General features: G+C 44.4%; 1 protein-coding gene across 2 annotated transcripts in view; it reads right to left on the minus strand.

Moving 5' to 3' along the window:
* The window catches only part of DOCK1 (dedicator of cytokinesis 1), a 535,058-nt gene that overhangs the window by 60,105 nt on the left and 459,429 nt on the right, over positions 1-15,524 (minus strand). For both annotated transcript variants that reach the window (XM_060098409.1, XM_060098408.1), the window contains exons 36-38: positions 13,033-13,073; positions 11,236-11,326; positions 7,383-7,502 (exon numbers count right to left, since the gene is read on the minus strand). In XM_060098409.1, coding sequence (XP_059954392.1) covers positions 7,383-7,502; positions 11,236-11,326; positions 13,033-13,073 — 252 coding nt within the window. The remainder of the gene's footprint in view (positions 1-7,382; positions 7,503-11,235; positions 11,327-13,032; positions 13,074-15,524) is intronic.

The following is a 15,524-nucleotide window of genomic DNA, read 5'->3' on the forward strand; positions in this document are numbered from 1 at the left end:
TGTGGGTACTGCATCTTGGACTGAGAGTCAGGCAGGCTGAGAGCTCATGGGGAAAACACGCTGGATGAGCTGACTTCTGCTCAGAGACCCGCATTGTTCAGCAGTGTCCCAGGTAGAACCGGGCCAAGAAAGTGCAGACCTCAGAGCTAGTCAGTCGGAACACTCATCCCCGAAGGCACTTGGACACACAAATCACAGTGAGAAAACGTGACGCATCCTTAAGAGCTTGGGAAACTAATAATAAGATTATAATAGACTTTGGTCAAAGCACAGAAGAAAACAACGGAGAGGCATAATTCTAAATTTTAAAAATAAAATAGCTAAGTACCAGAAAACTCCATCTTGCTCCAACAAAGCTATGTTGCTTCTTCCTGATTTCTTATGGTTTATCTTCATAACTGCCTGTGTTTCTTCTCTTTCCTTCCCTGCCTACCGGTGCCTTGTCTGTATTTCATTCAGAGGATCTTCTGTTCATAAAAGAGCGCTTCACATGCCCATCTCTCCAAATCCCCTAATGCTGAGAACAACCATACTCTGGACACTTATTTCAAATTACAGAAATGACACTGGGTCACAAGCAAAAAAAAATCCAATTTTGGTGCTTGTGATCATGCTTCCCCTTGTCATTCTGACATACATTCTATTATCTCCTGGCTTTGGTTCCCATTTCCTAATTCTCTTAGATTTATTTCAGTTTTTCAAAATATTCATTTAGTGTAAGGAATATATCCCAACAAGCACGTAAGCAATGCTGCTGCCTGTGATGACTCCAAAGGACATGCAGTAAAGCTTCGATTTACCAGCAGCCTGTGGATGGGTGTGCTAGCAGACACCGTTCTCAACAAATGCAAAGTCTTTGGCTCAGAGCAGCACTGTCCAATGGAACCATCAGCCAAGATACATGTACAGTTTTTCTAGTAGCCACATTTTAAAAAGTGGAATTAGGGACCTGGTGGCGCGGTGGTTAAGAATCCACCTGCCAATGCAGGGGACTCGGGTTCGATCCCTGGTCTGGGAGGATCCCACATACCGCAGAGCAACTAATAAGCCCGCATGCCACAACTACTGAAGCCCACACACCTAGAGCTCGTGCTCTGCAACAAGAGAAGCCACCGCAATGAGAAGCCCGCACACCGCAATGAAGAGTAGCCCCTGCTCGCAGCAGCTAGAGAAAGCCCGTGCGCAGCAACGAAGACCCAACGCAGCCAAAAATAAATAAATTTATTTTTAAAATAAAGAAAAAAGCTTTAAAAATGAGCAAACTCTTAAAAAAAGTGGAATTAATTTTAGTAATATTTACTATACCTGAATATTCTTTCAAATGTAATCAATAATACAAAATTAATGAGATGTTTGACAGGCTGCCATAACAAAGTTCCAAAGATTGGACGCCTTAAACAAATGTATTTCCTTACAGTTCTGGAGGCGAGAAGCCAAGGCCGAGTTGTCAGAGGGATGCTTTCCTCTGAGGCCTCTCTCCTTGGCTTGTGAGACAAATCCCCACCCTGTGTCCTCACCTAGTCCTTGCTCAGTGTGTGTCTTTGTCCTAATCTCTTCTCTTTTTTTTTTTTTGCGGTACGCGGGCCTCTCACTGTTGTGGCCTCTCCCATTGTGGAGCACAGGCTCTGGATGCGCAGGCTCAGCGGCCATGGCTCACGGGCCCAGCTGCTGCATGGCATGTGGGATCTTCCCAGACCGGGGCACGAACCCGTGTCCCCTGCATCGGCAGGCGGACTCTCAACCACTGCGCCACCAGGGAAGCCCCAAATCTCCTCTTCTTATATGGAGTTCAGTCATATTGGATCAGGCCCCATCTCCAAATAGTCACCTTCCAAGGTAGTCGGATTAGGGCATCAACACATGAATTTCTGGTGGACACAATTCAGCTCATAACAACAGTTTCTTGTTCACGCTGAGCCTTAGAAATCCAGTGCTGTTGTACGCTGATGGTGCGTCTCAGTTTGGACTGGCCACGTTTCAAGTGCTCATGGCTGCATGGGTCCTGTGACTCTCGTAGCAGACAGCTCAGGTCGGAGCCCCGCATCATAGGAGGGCTGGCTCCCTGGGCACCTCTACCCAGAGGACCCCACAATGAGCAGCCTTTCTTCAAATTCCCATGGGCTGAATCACTTGTCAACTATCACCCATTTCAAGATATTTTTTTCCCCAAGAATCGACAGATGAGTATGGATAAAGGAGATGTGGTATATAAACACAACGGAATAGCACTCAGCCAAAAAAAAGAATGAAATAATGCCATTTGCAGCAACATGGATGGACCTAGAGATTATCATACTAAGTGAAGTCAGCGAGACAGAGAAAGACAGATATATGATATCACTTGTATGTGGAATCTATGAAAATGATACAAATAAACTTATTTACAAAACAGAAATAGACTCAGAGACATAGAAAACAAATTTATGGTTACCAAAGGGGAAGTGGGGGGGAATAAATTAGGAGTTTGGGATTAACGTGGACACACTAGTATATATAAAATAGATAACCAACAAGGACCCACTGTATAGTACAGGGAAATCTACTCAGTATCTTACAATAACCTATAATGGAAGAGAATCTGAAAAAGAATATACATATACACACACACACACACACATATAACTGAATCACTTTGCTGTACACCTGTAACTAACACAACATTGTAAATCAACTATATTTCAATTAAAAAAAAAAAAACCAGGGCTTCCCTGGTGGCGCAGTGGTTGAGAGTCCGCCTGCCGATGCAGGGGACATGGGTTCGTGCCCCGGTGCGGGAAGATCCCACATGCCGCGGAGCGGCTGGGCCCGTGAGCCATGGCCACTGAGCCTGCGCGTCCGGAGCCTGTGCTCCGCAACGGGAGAGGCCACAACAGTGAGAGGCCCACGTACCACAAAAAAACAAAAACAAAAACCCAAAAAACAAAACTTCAGTCTGGGCACGGAGCACAGAAATGTGTGCATCTGGTCCTTCCCAAGGTCAAGCTCTGAATCTGCAGCAACGACCTCAGCCATGGTCTTATTCCAGAGCAGGCAGGAAGGATGTTCTTTCTCAAATCACCGCATACACCCAACACTTGGCAGGTATAATAAGACCATGTCTCGGTCTTGTTTCCTAAACGAATGTGATTCTAAATCTAGCATGAAGAAGCAAACTTACCTTCTGCTGTGACCTCCTGCCGCCCCAACTCCCCACCTGCTGAGACTTCGGGCGTCCTGGCCACAGGGAGCTGGAACCAGTTCTCAGGTGCTGCTGCCCTTGCACTGCCCAGCCTGGTCATGTCGTTCCCAACCCCTCCCTAACCCGAGGAAGAAATTCAACTACGGAGGAGCTGGCCCAGCACCAGGTTCTGGAGATGGTCTATTTTCACATGTCCACTTGTGGGAAGCTGTGCAATTGGGGGATTAGAGGGAATATTACCTTTTTAGAACATACATATACTTAGGTCATTTCCACGTGCCTTGAGAGCCCTAGGTTAGAACCCCGCCTCACTTGTCCGATTCAATATCCTGGTAGTTTACCTGGTTTACCTGGTAGATGTAGGCGCTATGTACATTGCCTTCCCTTCTGGGCACTTCCCCACCCACTGAAGCTCGTTGTGGCCACATGATCTGCTTTAGTCAATGACACGAGCACAAACGCATGTGTCATTTCTGGGCCAAGCGTGTAGGGGCCGGGCAGTGACTCACTGTCCCTCTGAGGCTGCATTCCTTTGTGTTGGGACCTCCGCTCACTGGGTCCCCAGAAGTGAGGACGGACCGGCAGCATGAGTGAGAAATCCATCTGGGTTGTGTAGCACCACTGAGATGGTGAGAGGCCGAAACCCCAGCAGATTCCAGCCTGTCCCAGTTACTACAGAAGATGGATACTTACTTCCTTCTGTTAGTTTTTCCCCAGGAAATTAAATGCTTGTTGATGTTAAAACGATTTTTTTTGCTTTGCGGCTCATCATCCAGGTACTTGAAATTTCGTTTGATGAAATTTTCTCCCTCACCCTCATGTTAGCCTCAGAAAGATGCGTGAACTTCCGTTTCTTTTTAACGTTCTCATGGAGAAGTTATGGGCATTCAAAAATGGCTTTTCAGTCTCTTTTGCCAGTACGCCTCTAACAGCTGCCATGAAGACGATTCTCTTCAGTTTTTTTTTTTTTTTTTTTTTCAGTACGCGGGCCTCTCACTGTTGTGGCCTCTCCCGTTGTGGAGCACAGGCTCCAGACACACAGGCTCAGCGGCCATGGCTCATGGGCCCAGCCGCTCCGCGGCATGTGTGATCCTCCCGGACCGGGGCATGAACCCGCATCCCCTGCATCAGCAGGCGGACTCTCAACCACTGCGCCACCAGGGAAGCCCTCTCCTCAGTTTTGATTAACAAGTTCAATCAAGTTGAACATTCTTGACTCCAGGTGAGCTAAGTGCTCACTTGACCAGAGCCATCCTCTGTCTCCTCCAAAACACAGAAACATGTGAGAACATGCCTTCAGCCCCTTTCTCTTTTTGCCTGTAATGCTTTATCACTTGAATTAGTTTTTCAAAACCAGGATTTCTCAACCTGGCCACGATTGACATTCTGGGCTGGATAATTCTGTGTGGCAAGGGCTGTCTGCCTTGTAGGATGTTGAGCGGCATCCCTGACCTTGACCCACCTGATGCCAGTCCCATCCACAGCCCCAGGCATGATAACGTGAAAGGGTCCCGGTTGAGAACCACTGTTCTAAACTGAACACGTTCATTTTTTTCCCCTCCGTATGAGGCTACTTTGGCTAAAAACAAAACCAAACCCACTTGGTTCCTCAATTTATTATTTATTGAAGGCCAGCTGTCCTGCTGTCCATGAGCACCTCTCATCTGTCCGAAATCACCCTTAAATGCTGAGTATTCACTCATTTGTTCATGCATTCTTTCACTGATTTCTTTGTTCATCTAACAAACGCCCCTGTGTTACGTGCCCGGCTCTGTCTGAGAGTTACGTGTGCTGTGAGGGATTACACGTGTGTGGCCTCTATCCTCCCAGAGCTCATGGCCTATGGGAGACTCGCTAAAGAAATACACGCGCAAATCTACTGTTGCAAATTGTGGTTAAGCGCTATATAGGAAAAGAAGAGGGCACTGTGGGCATCAGAGCAGAGGTGACATTAAGCTGGATGAGGACAGAGGAGCCAAGGGCAGGAGCAGCAGAGGCCCGCCAGGCAGAGACAGGAAGGGCTGGGGCGGATGAGGACCCAGAAGGGGTGGTGTGGCCAGAATATAAGGAGCGAGGGAGGGAGGAGAGCTGAGATGTGGCTGGAGAGACCTCGGGGCCAGTGCTGCCAGAGGACGTGAGAGCCCAGAATGACTCTCAGCAAAGGCACACACTCTTTCAGCCCCAGTGACCTCTGGCCCTCAGGCTTCCTGGGCCTCTCTGGGGTCCCACCTCCTGTTCTGCCCCCTCCATAACACCTGATTACCCTTCTCAAAAACATAGTAAGCCAGAAAGCCATCGGGGGAAGGAATGGATCCACTTTTTCAGCAGTTTGTCGAGAAACAGAATTCCCCTGGCTAAGCTAATAAAATGTTAGCAGTTGGCCTTCCTTGTGAAACCATCTCATTTCTATGAAGAAATATATTCTATTTTGCTATAGGACCAGGTATAATTCACAGACCATTTCCAAGTGGCCTCTGGCCAATCCTCATGCTATTCTGAATATTTTGATTTTTGTCCCATGTCACGGACCCCAGGGAATAAATAAAACACACATGATTTTTTCAAAAGGGTTCGGTTTATGTCGACAACCACAAAAAGGGTCAGTCATCATCCTTTCCCGATATGGGTGCTGCTGGGGGTAGAACTGGTTCCCCGCCAAAAGATATGTTGAAGTCCTAACCCTTGGTATCTGTGAATGTGACCTTATTGGAGACAGGGTCTTTGGGCGTAATCAAGTTAAGATGAGGTCACACTGGATGGCGTGGGCCCTAAATCCAATAATCGGTGCTCTTAGAAGATTTGGACACAGTGACACACAGGGAAAAAGCCACACGAATATGGAGGCAGAAACTGGAGTGATATATCTACAAGCCAAGGACTGCTGGCATCACCAGACACTAAGAGAGAGGCAGGAAGCAGATTCTCCCCTTGAATCATTCTCAGAGAGCACAGCCCTGCCGACATGCTGACTTTGGTTTTATAGCCTCCAGAACTGTGAGAGAACAGATTCCTGCCCAGTGGGTAGGCCTATGTTACTGCAGCCCTAAGAAACGAATACAGGTGCCGTCGTGGAATTCTCTGTTCACTTTTCTCAAGGTAAAAAAAAAAAAAAAAAAAAAAGGCTGGTAACTGAGATGAGTTAAGAATCCTGATGAAGGCACAGAATGAGCTTAGAAGTCACTTTGGTGGCAGATTTTAAAAACTTCTTAACTGAAGAAGCCCCCCCCCCTTTTTCTTTTGCGGTACGCGGGCCTCTCACTGCCGTGGCCTCTCCCGTTGCGGAGCACAGGCTCCAGACACGCAGGCTCAGTGGCCATGGCTCACGGGCCCAGCCACTCCATGGCATGTGGGATCTTCCCGGACCGGGGCACGAACCCGTGTCCCCCACATCGGCAGGCGGACTCTCAACCACTGCGCCACCAGGGAAGCCCCCCCGCCTTTATTTTAATAGTTATTATTTATCTGAATCACATGAACTACAGTGATGAGACCTATTACTGGCTGATTAAAATGATGGCAGGTTTCCTTTTAGTAGAAGTCAACAGATTAAATAATTTTGTTTGAGCCAGTTAATGGAGAGGACACCAACATGAGCGACATTGGTCTTGCCATGGGAATAATATTTTGGTGACAACAGAAAAACGCAAACTGTCAAAGGAAAGCATTAGCTCTAACGTAGCCAGAAATTCCCCCAAATCAGTGTCCCAGCCTGGGTTCTCTCTGGCAAGGACTATGAAAACACTTGTGCTTTTCAGTCCTAACTTTCAGCAGAGCATCTACAAAAGGGCGACTGATTTTTATTTTTGCTAGGATTTGTACTTAGAAGTGCCAGCAGAAGGGCCATGCATAAAACCTTCAGATATACAATCTGTAACAAATTTCTGGTACCACAAACACCATGTGTTAAAAAATGTGTTTGGGCTTCCCTGGTGGCGCAGTGGTTGAGAGTCTGCCTGCCGATGCAGGGGACACGGGTTCGTGCCCCGGTCTGGGAGGATCCCACATGCCACGGAGCGGCTGGGCCCGTGAGCCATGGCTGCTGAGCGGGCGTGTCCGGAGCCTGTGCTCCGCAGCGGGAGAGGCCACAACAGTGAGAGGTCCGCATACCACAAAAAAAAAATAAAAAAAAAAAAATGTGTTTACAACGCTGCAAGAAGGTGCACACAAAGAGGAAAACACCAGAAAAATTGCATTTTTGTTTTACCTTGCCTTTGTCGAAGTAGTGGATGATTTCCTGGTAGAGCCGCTCTTTCAGCTGCCCCTGTGTTGTCGCCTGGTACCCGTCCCGCTGGGTGAGGTGGGCCGCGCACACATCCTCCGACCACTGAGGCAAAAGCAAAGCGTAAGCGGTGCCTGGTGAGGGCACGGCCAGGGCTACCGTTTCCCTACCGTCAGGTCAGAATGCACAGTAAGCCCTGAATTCAGTGTGGGCACTCGGGCCATGATTCCGGGGGTCGTTGGGCCTGCTGCCATCAGGCTGTCGGGTCTGGAATTGAGGGCAGAACCTCTGTGCAGAGGCCTCAAGACGAGTGAAAGAAAGAAGAAGGCAAAGCTGGGTCTAGATTCACACAGAAGAGAAACCCAGCAGGTTCTGGACAGCACAGAACTGTCAGCTTGCCCATGATGCCTTGGAACCTTCCAGATGAATGAGGAACCGGGTGATCTGTGGCTGCCTCAAGTGGGGCATCCCTGGGTGGCGGCCTCAGTCCTGCGCTGCTCAACATTTTAATCAACAGCAGAAGGCACATGGATTCCACTTACAGGTCGTAAAGAAAGCTCCTTACAGACAGGGAGGTGTCTTGGGATCTTCAGCTCTAGGCACGTTGCCTGTCGCAAAGGCAGGGCTCGGCCAGCGTTTGAGGACGTGACAGTGGACTTATGGGATGAAGGAAGGATGCATCAAAGTGAAGGCAAGCTCATTTGACACCTAAACTCCTAAACTTATGCTCAAGAAATCAACGGCACTAAATATAGGGTTCAATAAGCCTCAGTATTTGGTGGGGACCTACTATGTGCAAGGCACCAGGTCAAAGGTGAGTCAGAAGATGCCTGCCTCAGAGAGAGTGCTATTACAAATTAGAGCACAGTGGTATATAATAACTCTGCAGAAAAGATTTCATGGGCAATTTAAGGGCGGGAGGCAGGACGAGGGGTTCTGCGGAGGCTCCCTGGAGGAAAGAATCAGGATGAGCTAGCTCACTCATCAGTTGGACTCAGGAGGCGGGTCTTGACCCTGTTTTAAGACAGGACAGTGAGGATGCTACCAAGAAAGCAGCGGACTTGCAGGCTGCCTGGACCACAGCGGGGTGGGAGGGTCCCCACTGGACTCAGGGCTAGCCAGGCCACATCTGGAGCAATGGGACCAGCTGTGGTGCCACATTTTAGGGGGCATGACAAATGGACAGGAACCACTGGGGCAGAGGGCAAAGGCCCCAAGGGACAGGCCTGCAAAAGTACAAGGCTCCCCAAGAGGCGGGCTCTCACAGCACACACCCCCTCCCACCTTCCCGAAGCCAGAGGGGCTCTGGAGCACTCTGTGCTGGACCCCAGGGCTCCAAGGAACAGGGTGAAAGGGCCATGGGGCCAGATGGGCTCTCTAGCACCTGGAATGTCAAGTAAGAATGAGAAACCTTCACGCTGCTGCAAATTCTTTCACCTTCAAATGAGAAGTGCGTAGCCCAACCATAAACTGGGAGTTACAAACTCAATTAATTGTGGCATTTTCACCACATGGCCAGATTTCTACTTTCATGAAGGGTAAAAGTAAAATTTTACATGATTCTGAAATGGAACTACAATAAGATAAATAAGAATAAGAAAGTCTGGATGCCAAATAACTTCCTGGGAGTTTAAAATCACCTAAAAAATATTGAATGGAGAAGCAAAACTCCTTTATACCTTCCACTTAAACAATGAGATGAAATAACTTGATTGCTAGGCGAAAGGTTGATGTTTTTATTGCCCTTGTTTTTATTTTTGACAAAATAGCCTTAACCAAAAAAAGAAGACCCTATTTGAGGATTTTTACTCAATGAACAAGAATATATCAATCATGGTGAAGAATTTTCATAAAGATACAAGGAACGTTCTTTAGTCTGTTGATTAACCAGCATGAATTCACATTTACTGCAATATCAAAACATATTTAGGACAAACTGCAATATGTAATGATGTAAAAGATACGGAGAGCGATTATTTGGCATCTAACTGGAAAATTCAAAACCCCAGTGGAAATGATAATGCAATTGGGCCCACTGATTTGGGTTGTGAAACATCCTTGTACCGTTTGTGACAAACCTGTCTGTGCTCAATAAGTGCAATGATTAAACAAATGATACTTCATACACATATATCTATTTTACATTCACACGCCCATAGAAAAGTTTATGTACTATGAGAGAGAGTAAGGGTGACCAAGCAGCTTGTCAAGCCCATTTTAATTTCCCTCGTGTAAAAGATATATCTTCGTACTTTAAAAATCACCTTGTTACTAAAATTTGGGTTTCTAACAAATGAAAGCCATTAGAATTCAAAGTGGGATGGCTGGTGTGAGATGCCCCAACTGATATCTCTACCTTCGTAAATGACAGTCCTTAGGAGAGCTTTATATGGTGCAAAGCCAAAGGGGTATCATGGATGACTATGGATGAGGCATTCAGATTGAAACGAGTCTCATTGTGGTTTCTTTATAAAGGACTCTTGTTTTCAGGCAAAGGTCAATCTCCACACTCCAGTGTCCCTAAAGCAGCTTATGAGTATGCATCTCACACAAGCTACTGGAGAGTTCAGGACTGGGCCAAGGGCTGGAAGATTCTTGCTGGGGATTCACTGCCTAACACGGCCCCCTCCTCAGTCCTCTCAGCACCCGGCAGACACTGCTTAATGCTCATTTTTAATGTAATCTCATCTGGTTTCCTTTCATTCAGTTCTTGGTATGCGGGGGCCTGGCTTGAGTTTAGACACACGATCCCTTGAATGAGCAATCTTTATGTAGGGACACTCAACTCAGTTCTAACTCTCAGAGCTGTTCCTCTTTACCTAGTTTATAATTTTTCAATTTTTTATGAGGGTATAATGGGAAAGATGATCCAGTGACTTGCTAAAGTTTTGAAGTATAAAACTAGAAGTTGTAAAGAAATTCCCTCATCTATCCACCTACCTACCCACACATCCATCCACCCACACATCCATCCATCCACCCACACATCCATCCACACATCCATCCATCCATGAATCCATCAATCCACCCAACCACACATCCATCCATCCATCCATCAACACATCCATCCATCCATCCACACATCCATCTTGCCATCCATCAATACAAACAACCACCCAGTTATTTACTGTGGGTCCACTCTGTATGACTAACTGGGCTGAAAATGGACATGGGGAAAGCATGAATATATTATGGCAAAACACACACACACACACACACACAAACACACACACACACACACACACACACCCCAATGTCCAAAGCTATCTGAATAACAAAAGGACACTGAGAGCTGAAAGCTGTCATGCCAGACCTATGCTGAGGGGTAACATCCCCCAGGAGAATCAGGCAGGAAGTCAAACATGAACTGATGGACCAACAGGAGATCTCAATGGAACCGCTTAGAACATACCGAGAGAAAAGTCATGATCTGGTCCCTACACTCTGAAAAAATAATGAGAGGTGGGCTCATCCTCTCTCTTAGCTATTGTACCACAGAAGTTCCTTCTTACTGAGGTCGCCCTCCGGCATGACTGGGTCCTGTTGGCAGGAATAAGGAATCGCAGAATCTCTAACTCACTGCTGGCAGACCAATGATGGGTGTTTAAGATGCTCAGTGATAACTTGCTCTGACATCTTGTCCAATTTGCATTCAGGAGAGCCAAATCTATAATCAAAGTACTTCTTAACTCTCTTTGTTTATGTCATTGCATTGAGTCAACATCCATAAAATCTTAAGTTCTAGGTCTACTGAAATCTGTCATGGAAAAATCAAATGTTAAATGATCTTATAATTTATAACGACAGGATCACGAAAGTATATGGTAATTTTTACTACCTTCAGAAGCTTCGCATGGAGAAGCAAGGTATAGGCTGCTTCAGTGTAGTTATCACATTCCTTGTGCAGGTCACAGAGCTTGTACAAATACCTGAGACAATAAAACATAGGTACATTCTTAAAGCATCACCAAATAATTTGTGTTGAGAATTGCAAGAGCTAAATTCTACCTTCAACAGTAAATCATCTCTATACTGTCTTTTTACAATCTTCACAATGCATAATGCCTTGGAAGCTTCTGGTACACGAAGCACTAAGAAAAACCAACCAGGGTAATACACAGTAGATATATTTTTAAAATTTAAGTCCTGTCTTTTCAGGACAAAACTGAAGGTGGCACAAGGAGGTGGAATTATACTTCAAGGTTTCTCATTCTTTCTCATATTTTCCAGAGTTTTCTTTCTTGCAATTGAAATGAGAGTACACAATGTTTGATTGTGATTTCTTACATTTCTATTGAGTCCAAATATACACACACACAAAATCCATAAAAATACAAATCCATAAGAATAAAGAGCTCCAGTGATCACAGCGAATGGATCAAAAGAATTCCTCTGACACAAAGAAATAAAAGTTAAATCTAATATAAAGCAACCTACATTTTTTTTGTATACACTTTTTTTAACATCTTTATTGGAGTATAATTGCTTTACAGTGGTGTGTTAGTTTCTGCTTTATGACGAACTGAATCAGCTATACATATACATATATCCCCATATCTCTTCCCTCTTGCATCTCCCTCCCTCCCACCACAGCCTACATTTTGGATAAAAGAAACTGATTGTTTTCCTCATGGTTTATTATATTCACATGGTACTGTTTTTAAAGGTAAAAGTTAAAAAGTCTTAGAAATCAAAAGTTAGAAAATCATGTTTTTGTTTACTCTTTATACAAATAAATACACTAGAGACTTAACAAAAAAAGAAAGAAAATAATGCTTAATGTAACTAATCCATCATTAAACTCTAATGCCACGTGGATTATATAATTATTCTGGTCTCATAAGTGGTAATCTTGCTAAAATTTGACACTGGCCCCTAAGAGTGACCAAGAAGAAAAGGGTACCAATCATAGCCCACCATCCTAGAGAAAAAGGCAAGTGAAGGAGAAAAATCCAGAAGAAAATACGAAACTTGAGAATTTGGTACCCAGGTAAGAATAGACTGAAAATTTATACTATTGCCTTATTTCTTTCTTTTTTTTTTTCTTTTTTTTTTTTTTTTGCGGTACGCGGGCCTCTCACTGTTGTGGCCTCCCCCGTTGCGGAGCACAGGCTCCAGACGCGCAGGCTCAGCGGCCATGGCTCACGGGGCCCAGCCGCTCCGCGGCAGGTGGGATCTTCCCCGACCGGGGCATGAACCCGCGTCCCCAGCATCGGCAGGCGGACTCCCAACCACTGCGCCACCAGGGAAGCCCTATTGCCTTATTTCTGATAAAGTTAAGACTGGACTTCTCATTTGATCATATGGCTTACTGTGAAACAATATAATTTGTGGCAGTGCCTTTTTTCTAAAGGGCCATATAAGGGTCGGTCAAGAGGAACAAAAACCCTGTGAAATAATAATTTTCTTCTGAGCTGGCTAAGGATGCCCCCCACCCCAAATCTCTGCGTCGGCACGGACAAACTGCACCAGGCCTGACGATACTTCTGGGAGCTCCACCAAATTCAAACTCTAGCCTTCACGATTTCCTACAAGATCAACCCCTGTGGCTATAAAACACTTTTTAGCATGGACTTGACGAACAGCAATTATCATAAACAGGTCGAGGGTGCAGACCATCCAGATGTTCACATACCTTATATACATTTCTTCTCTTTCAATCTCTTTGTAGAAATTCTGAAAAATCAAACCACAACACTGTTTTAAGAAACCTGTTCTATAAAAGGTGTCACATACACATAAAAAATCCACAGTTCTTCAACTTGTGTCAAACACAGCCAAATGGACCCAGATCTTTGGATATGAACCATAAATTCACATAAAATGCAAAAACACCTTACACTGTCCTTCTTTTTTTTTTTTTTTTTGGCTGGGGGTGTGTGATTCTAACAAATAAATTTCCTATACTTTAAACAGTGTAGTGTGTATATGTTAATCCCAATTAATCTCCTATTTTATCCCTGCACCCCCTTCCCCTTTGGTAACCGTAAGTTTGTTTTCTAAATCTGTGAGTCTATTTCTGTTTTGTAAATAAGTTCATCTGTATCATTTTTTAGATTTCACATATAAACGATATCCTATATCTTTCTCCATCTGACTTACTTCACTTAGTATGATAATTTCTAGGTCCACCCATGTTGCTGCAAATGGCATTATTTCATTCTTTTTTTATGGCTGAGTAATATTCCATTGTGTATATATATATATATATATATATATATATATATATATATATATATATCACATCTAAATAGATAACCAACAAGAACCTACTGTATAGCACAGGGAACTATACTCAATATCTTGTCATAACCTATAATGGAAAAGAATCTATATATTCAGATATATATAGACCTGAATCACTTTGCTGTATACCTGAAACTAACACAACATTGTAAATCAACTCTATTTCAGTCAAACAAAAAGGAAAAAAAAAAACATGCTTGGCAAAAAATTTTTAAAAATTAAACAATAAAATAAATGCTGTGATGGCTTAAATCTACTTCTGTCATTTGAAAGTCACCTGTTTTCAGTTAAAACAAAAGATTACCGAAAGATATGATATCTTCACCATTCTTAACCATTGTAATCTCATTAGAAGCGAAAAAAAATTTTTGGAATAAGCATCATCAACATGATTTAAAGCATGCTGGGTCTAGCCTCACTTACCAAGAGCCACAAGAAGGCAACGTGGCATTGTAGACCTGATGTCCAATACAGTAGCCACGAGCCACATGTATTCAAATAGAAAGTCAATTTAATGAAAATTGAATGAAGTTAAAAATTCACGTCCTCAGTTGCACTTGCCACACACTTTTGAGTGCTCAATAGCCATATGGAGCCAGTGCTACTGTCTTGAATAGTATAGATACAGAGCATCTCCATTATCAAGAAATTTCTATCAGAAAGCGCTGTTCTAGACAGGCCTTCCAAAACACAGTAAGAAAACTGGTTGCTGCTTAAAAAACACCTTGTGTATAGCATTGATAGAGGAAGGTTAGTTAGCAGATTATCAACAATAGGTTAATTCTACATATTGTAGACTAGTTTCAGGATGGGCATAAATATTTCTATTACAATTACATTTCTTAATGTGAAATCTCTATAAACACTCTAAAATCTTTTATCGTTCACGAGGCACCAGAAAGGTGAAGAACAGTCACGTAACAAGGCCTAAGGTATGGAAACACCACTGCCACTTTCAATGTGAAATTTAGCACCTGCACACGATGTTAGAACTCTAGAATGGGGGCCTGAGATAACTAGTGAATAGCACCATCATAAAGGAATGCAATTACCCAAGAAGATGAAACAGCCTGTTTCATTTCATTAGCCAAAGAAAGACACTGCTTCCACAACTGATCTCTCCGAAAAGAAATCATAAACAAATGCAGAGAGTAAGCGGGGGCGCGTTTAGAAAGACGCACCGAGATTTTCACATTTTGCAGCACCTGAGATTTGCGTGTCCTCTGGTTCATGTGCTGTGTCTGGGTAATGAGGATATTTTCAGCTGACGGCTCGGAGCGATGTAACAAAGGGAACCTACATCAAAGGCAGAGGATGAGCCCTTCACTTCCAACTCACCAGTATTTACACGCTACGATTTCACACCACCCTCTTCTGCACTCCTATTTTTAATCCTTTCCTAAGCTTTTGATCATTCTCCTCTACAATTTCACAACGGGGATATCATGCGACTTTTCCTCCCTCTCTCCGAGATACGGAAGTGTCTTCTATTTCCTGCCTGCTCTGCGTTCTGTTCCCTGCCTAGGACTTCAAAACCTCCCTAGAACTGAAGGACGTTCATCTCAAATCCCAATTTCTTGATAAAACTTTTTCTTTCTTTATGTAAAAGTTCACACTGCTCGGTGCCCCACTTCTGGGCTCTGCGGGCATCCTCCCACCCCACATGGTCTTCTCTGCACCAGGGCTGACATCTGTCTAAGCAACCCTGTTGGGACTAGGTCCCCAATTCCAGTCCAGTGCTATGCGTTGATCTTTCAGAGCACAAGCATTTTCACTGTATTTCAATTTTGTACTCCTTCATAACTAAGACACATCCTAAGATTTTTAGAATTCTAGTTGGAACCACCTTAATTAGCCTGTAAGGGGGCCATGAAGGACCTA

Source organism: Mesoplodon densirostris, chromosome 1 (genome assembly GCF_025265405.1).
Source record: "Mesoplodon densirostris isolate mMesDen1 chromosome 1, mMesDen1 primary haplotype, whole genome shotgun sequence".
NCBI classification, from domain to species: domain Eukaryota; kingdom Metazoa; phylum Chordata; class Mammalia; order Artiodactyla; family Ziphiidae; genus Mesoplodon; species Mesoplodon densirostris.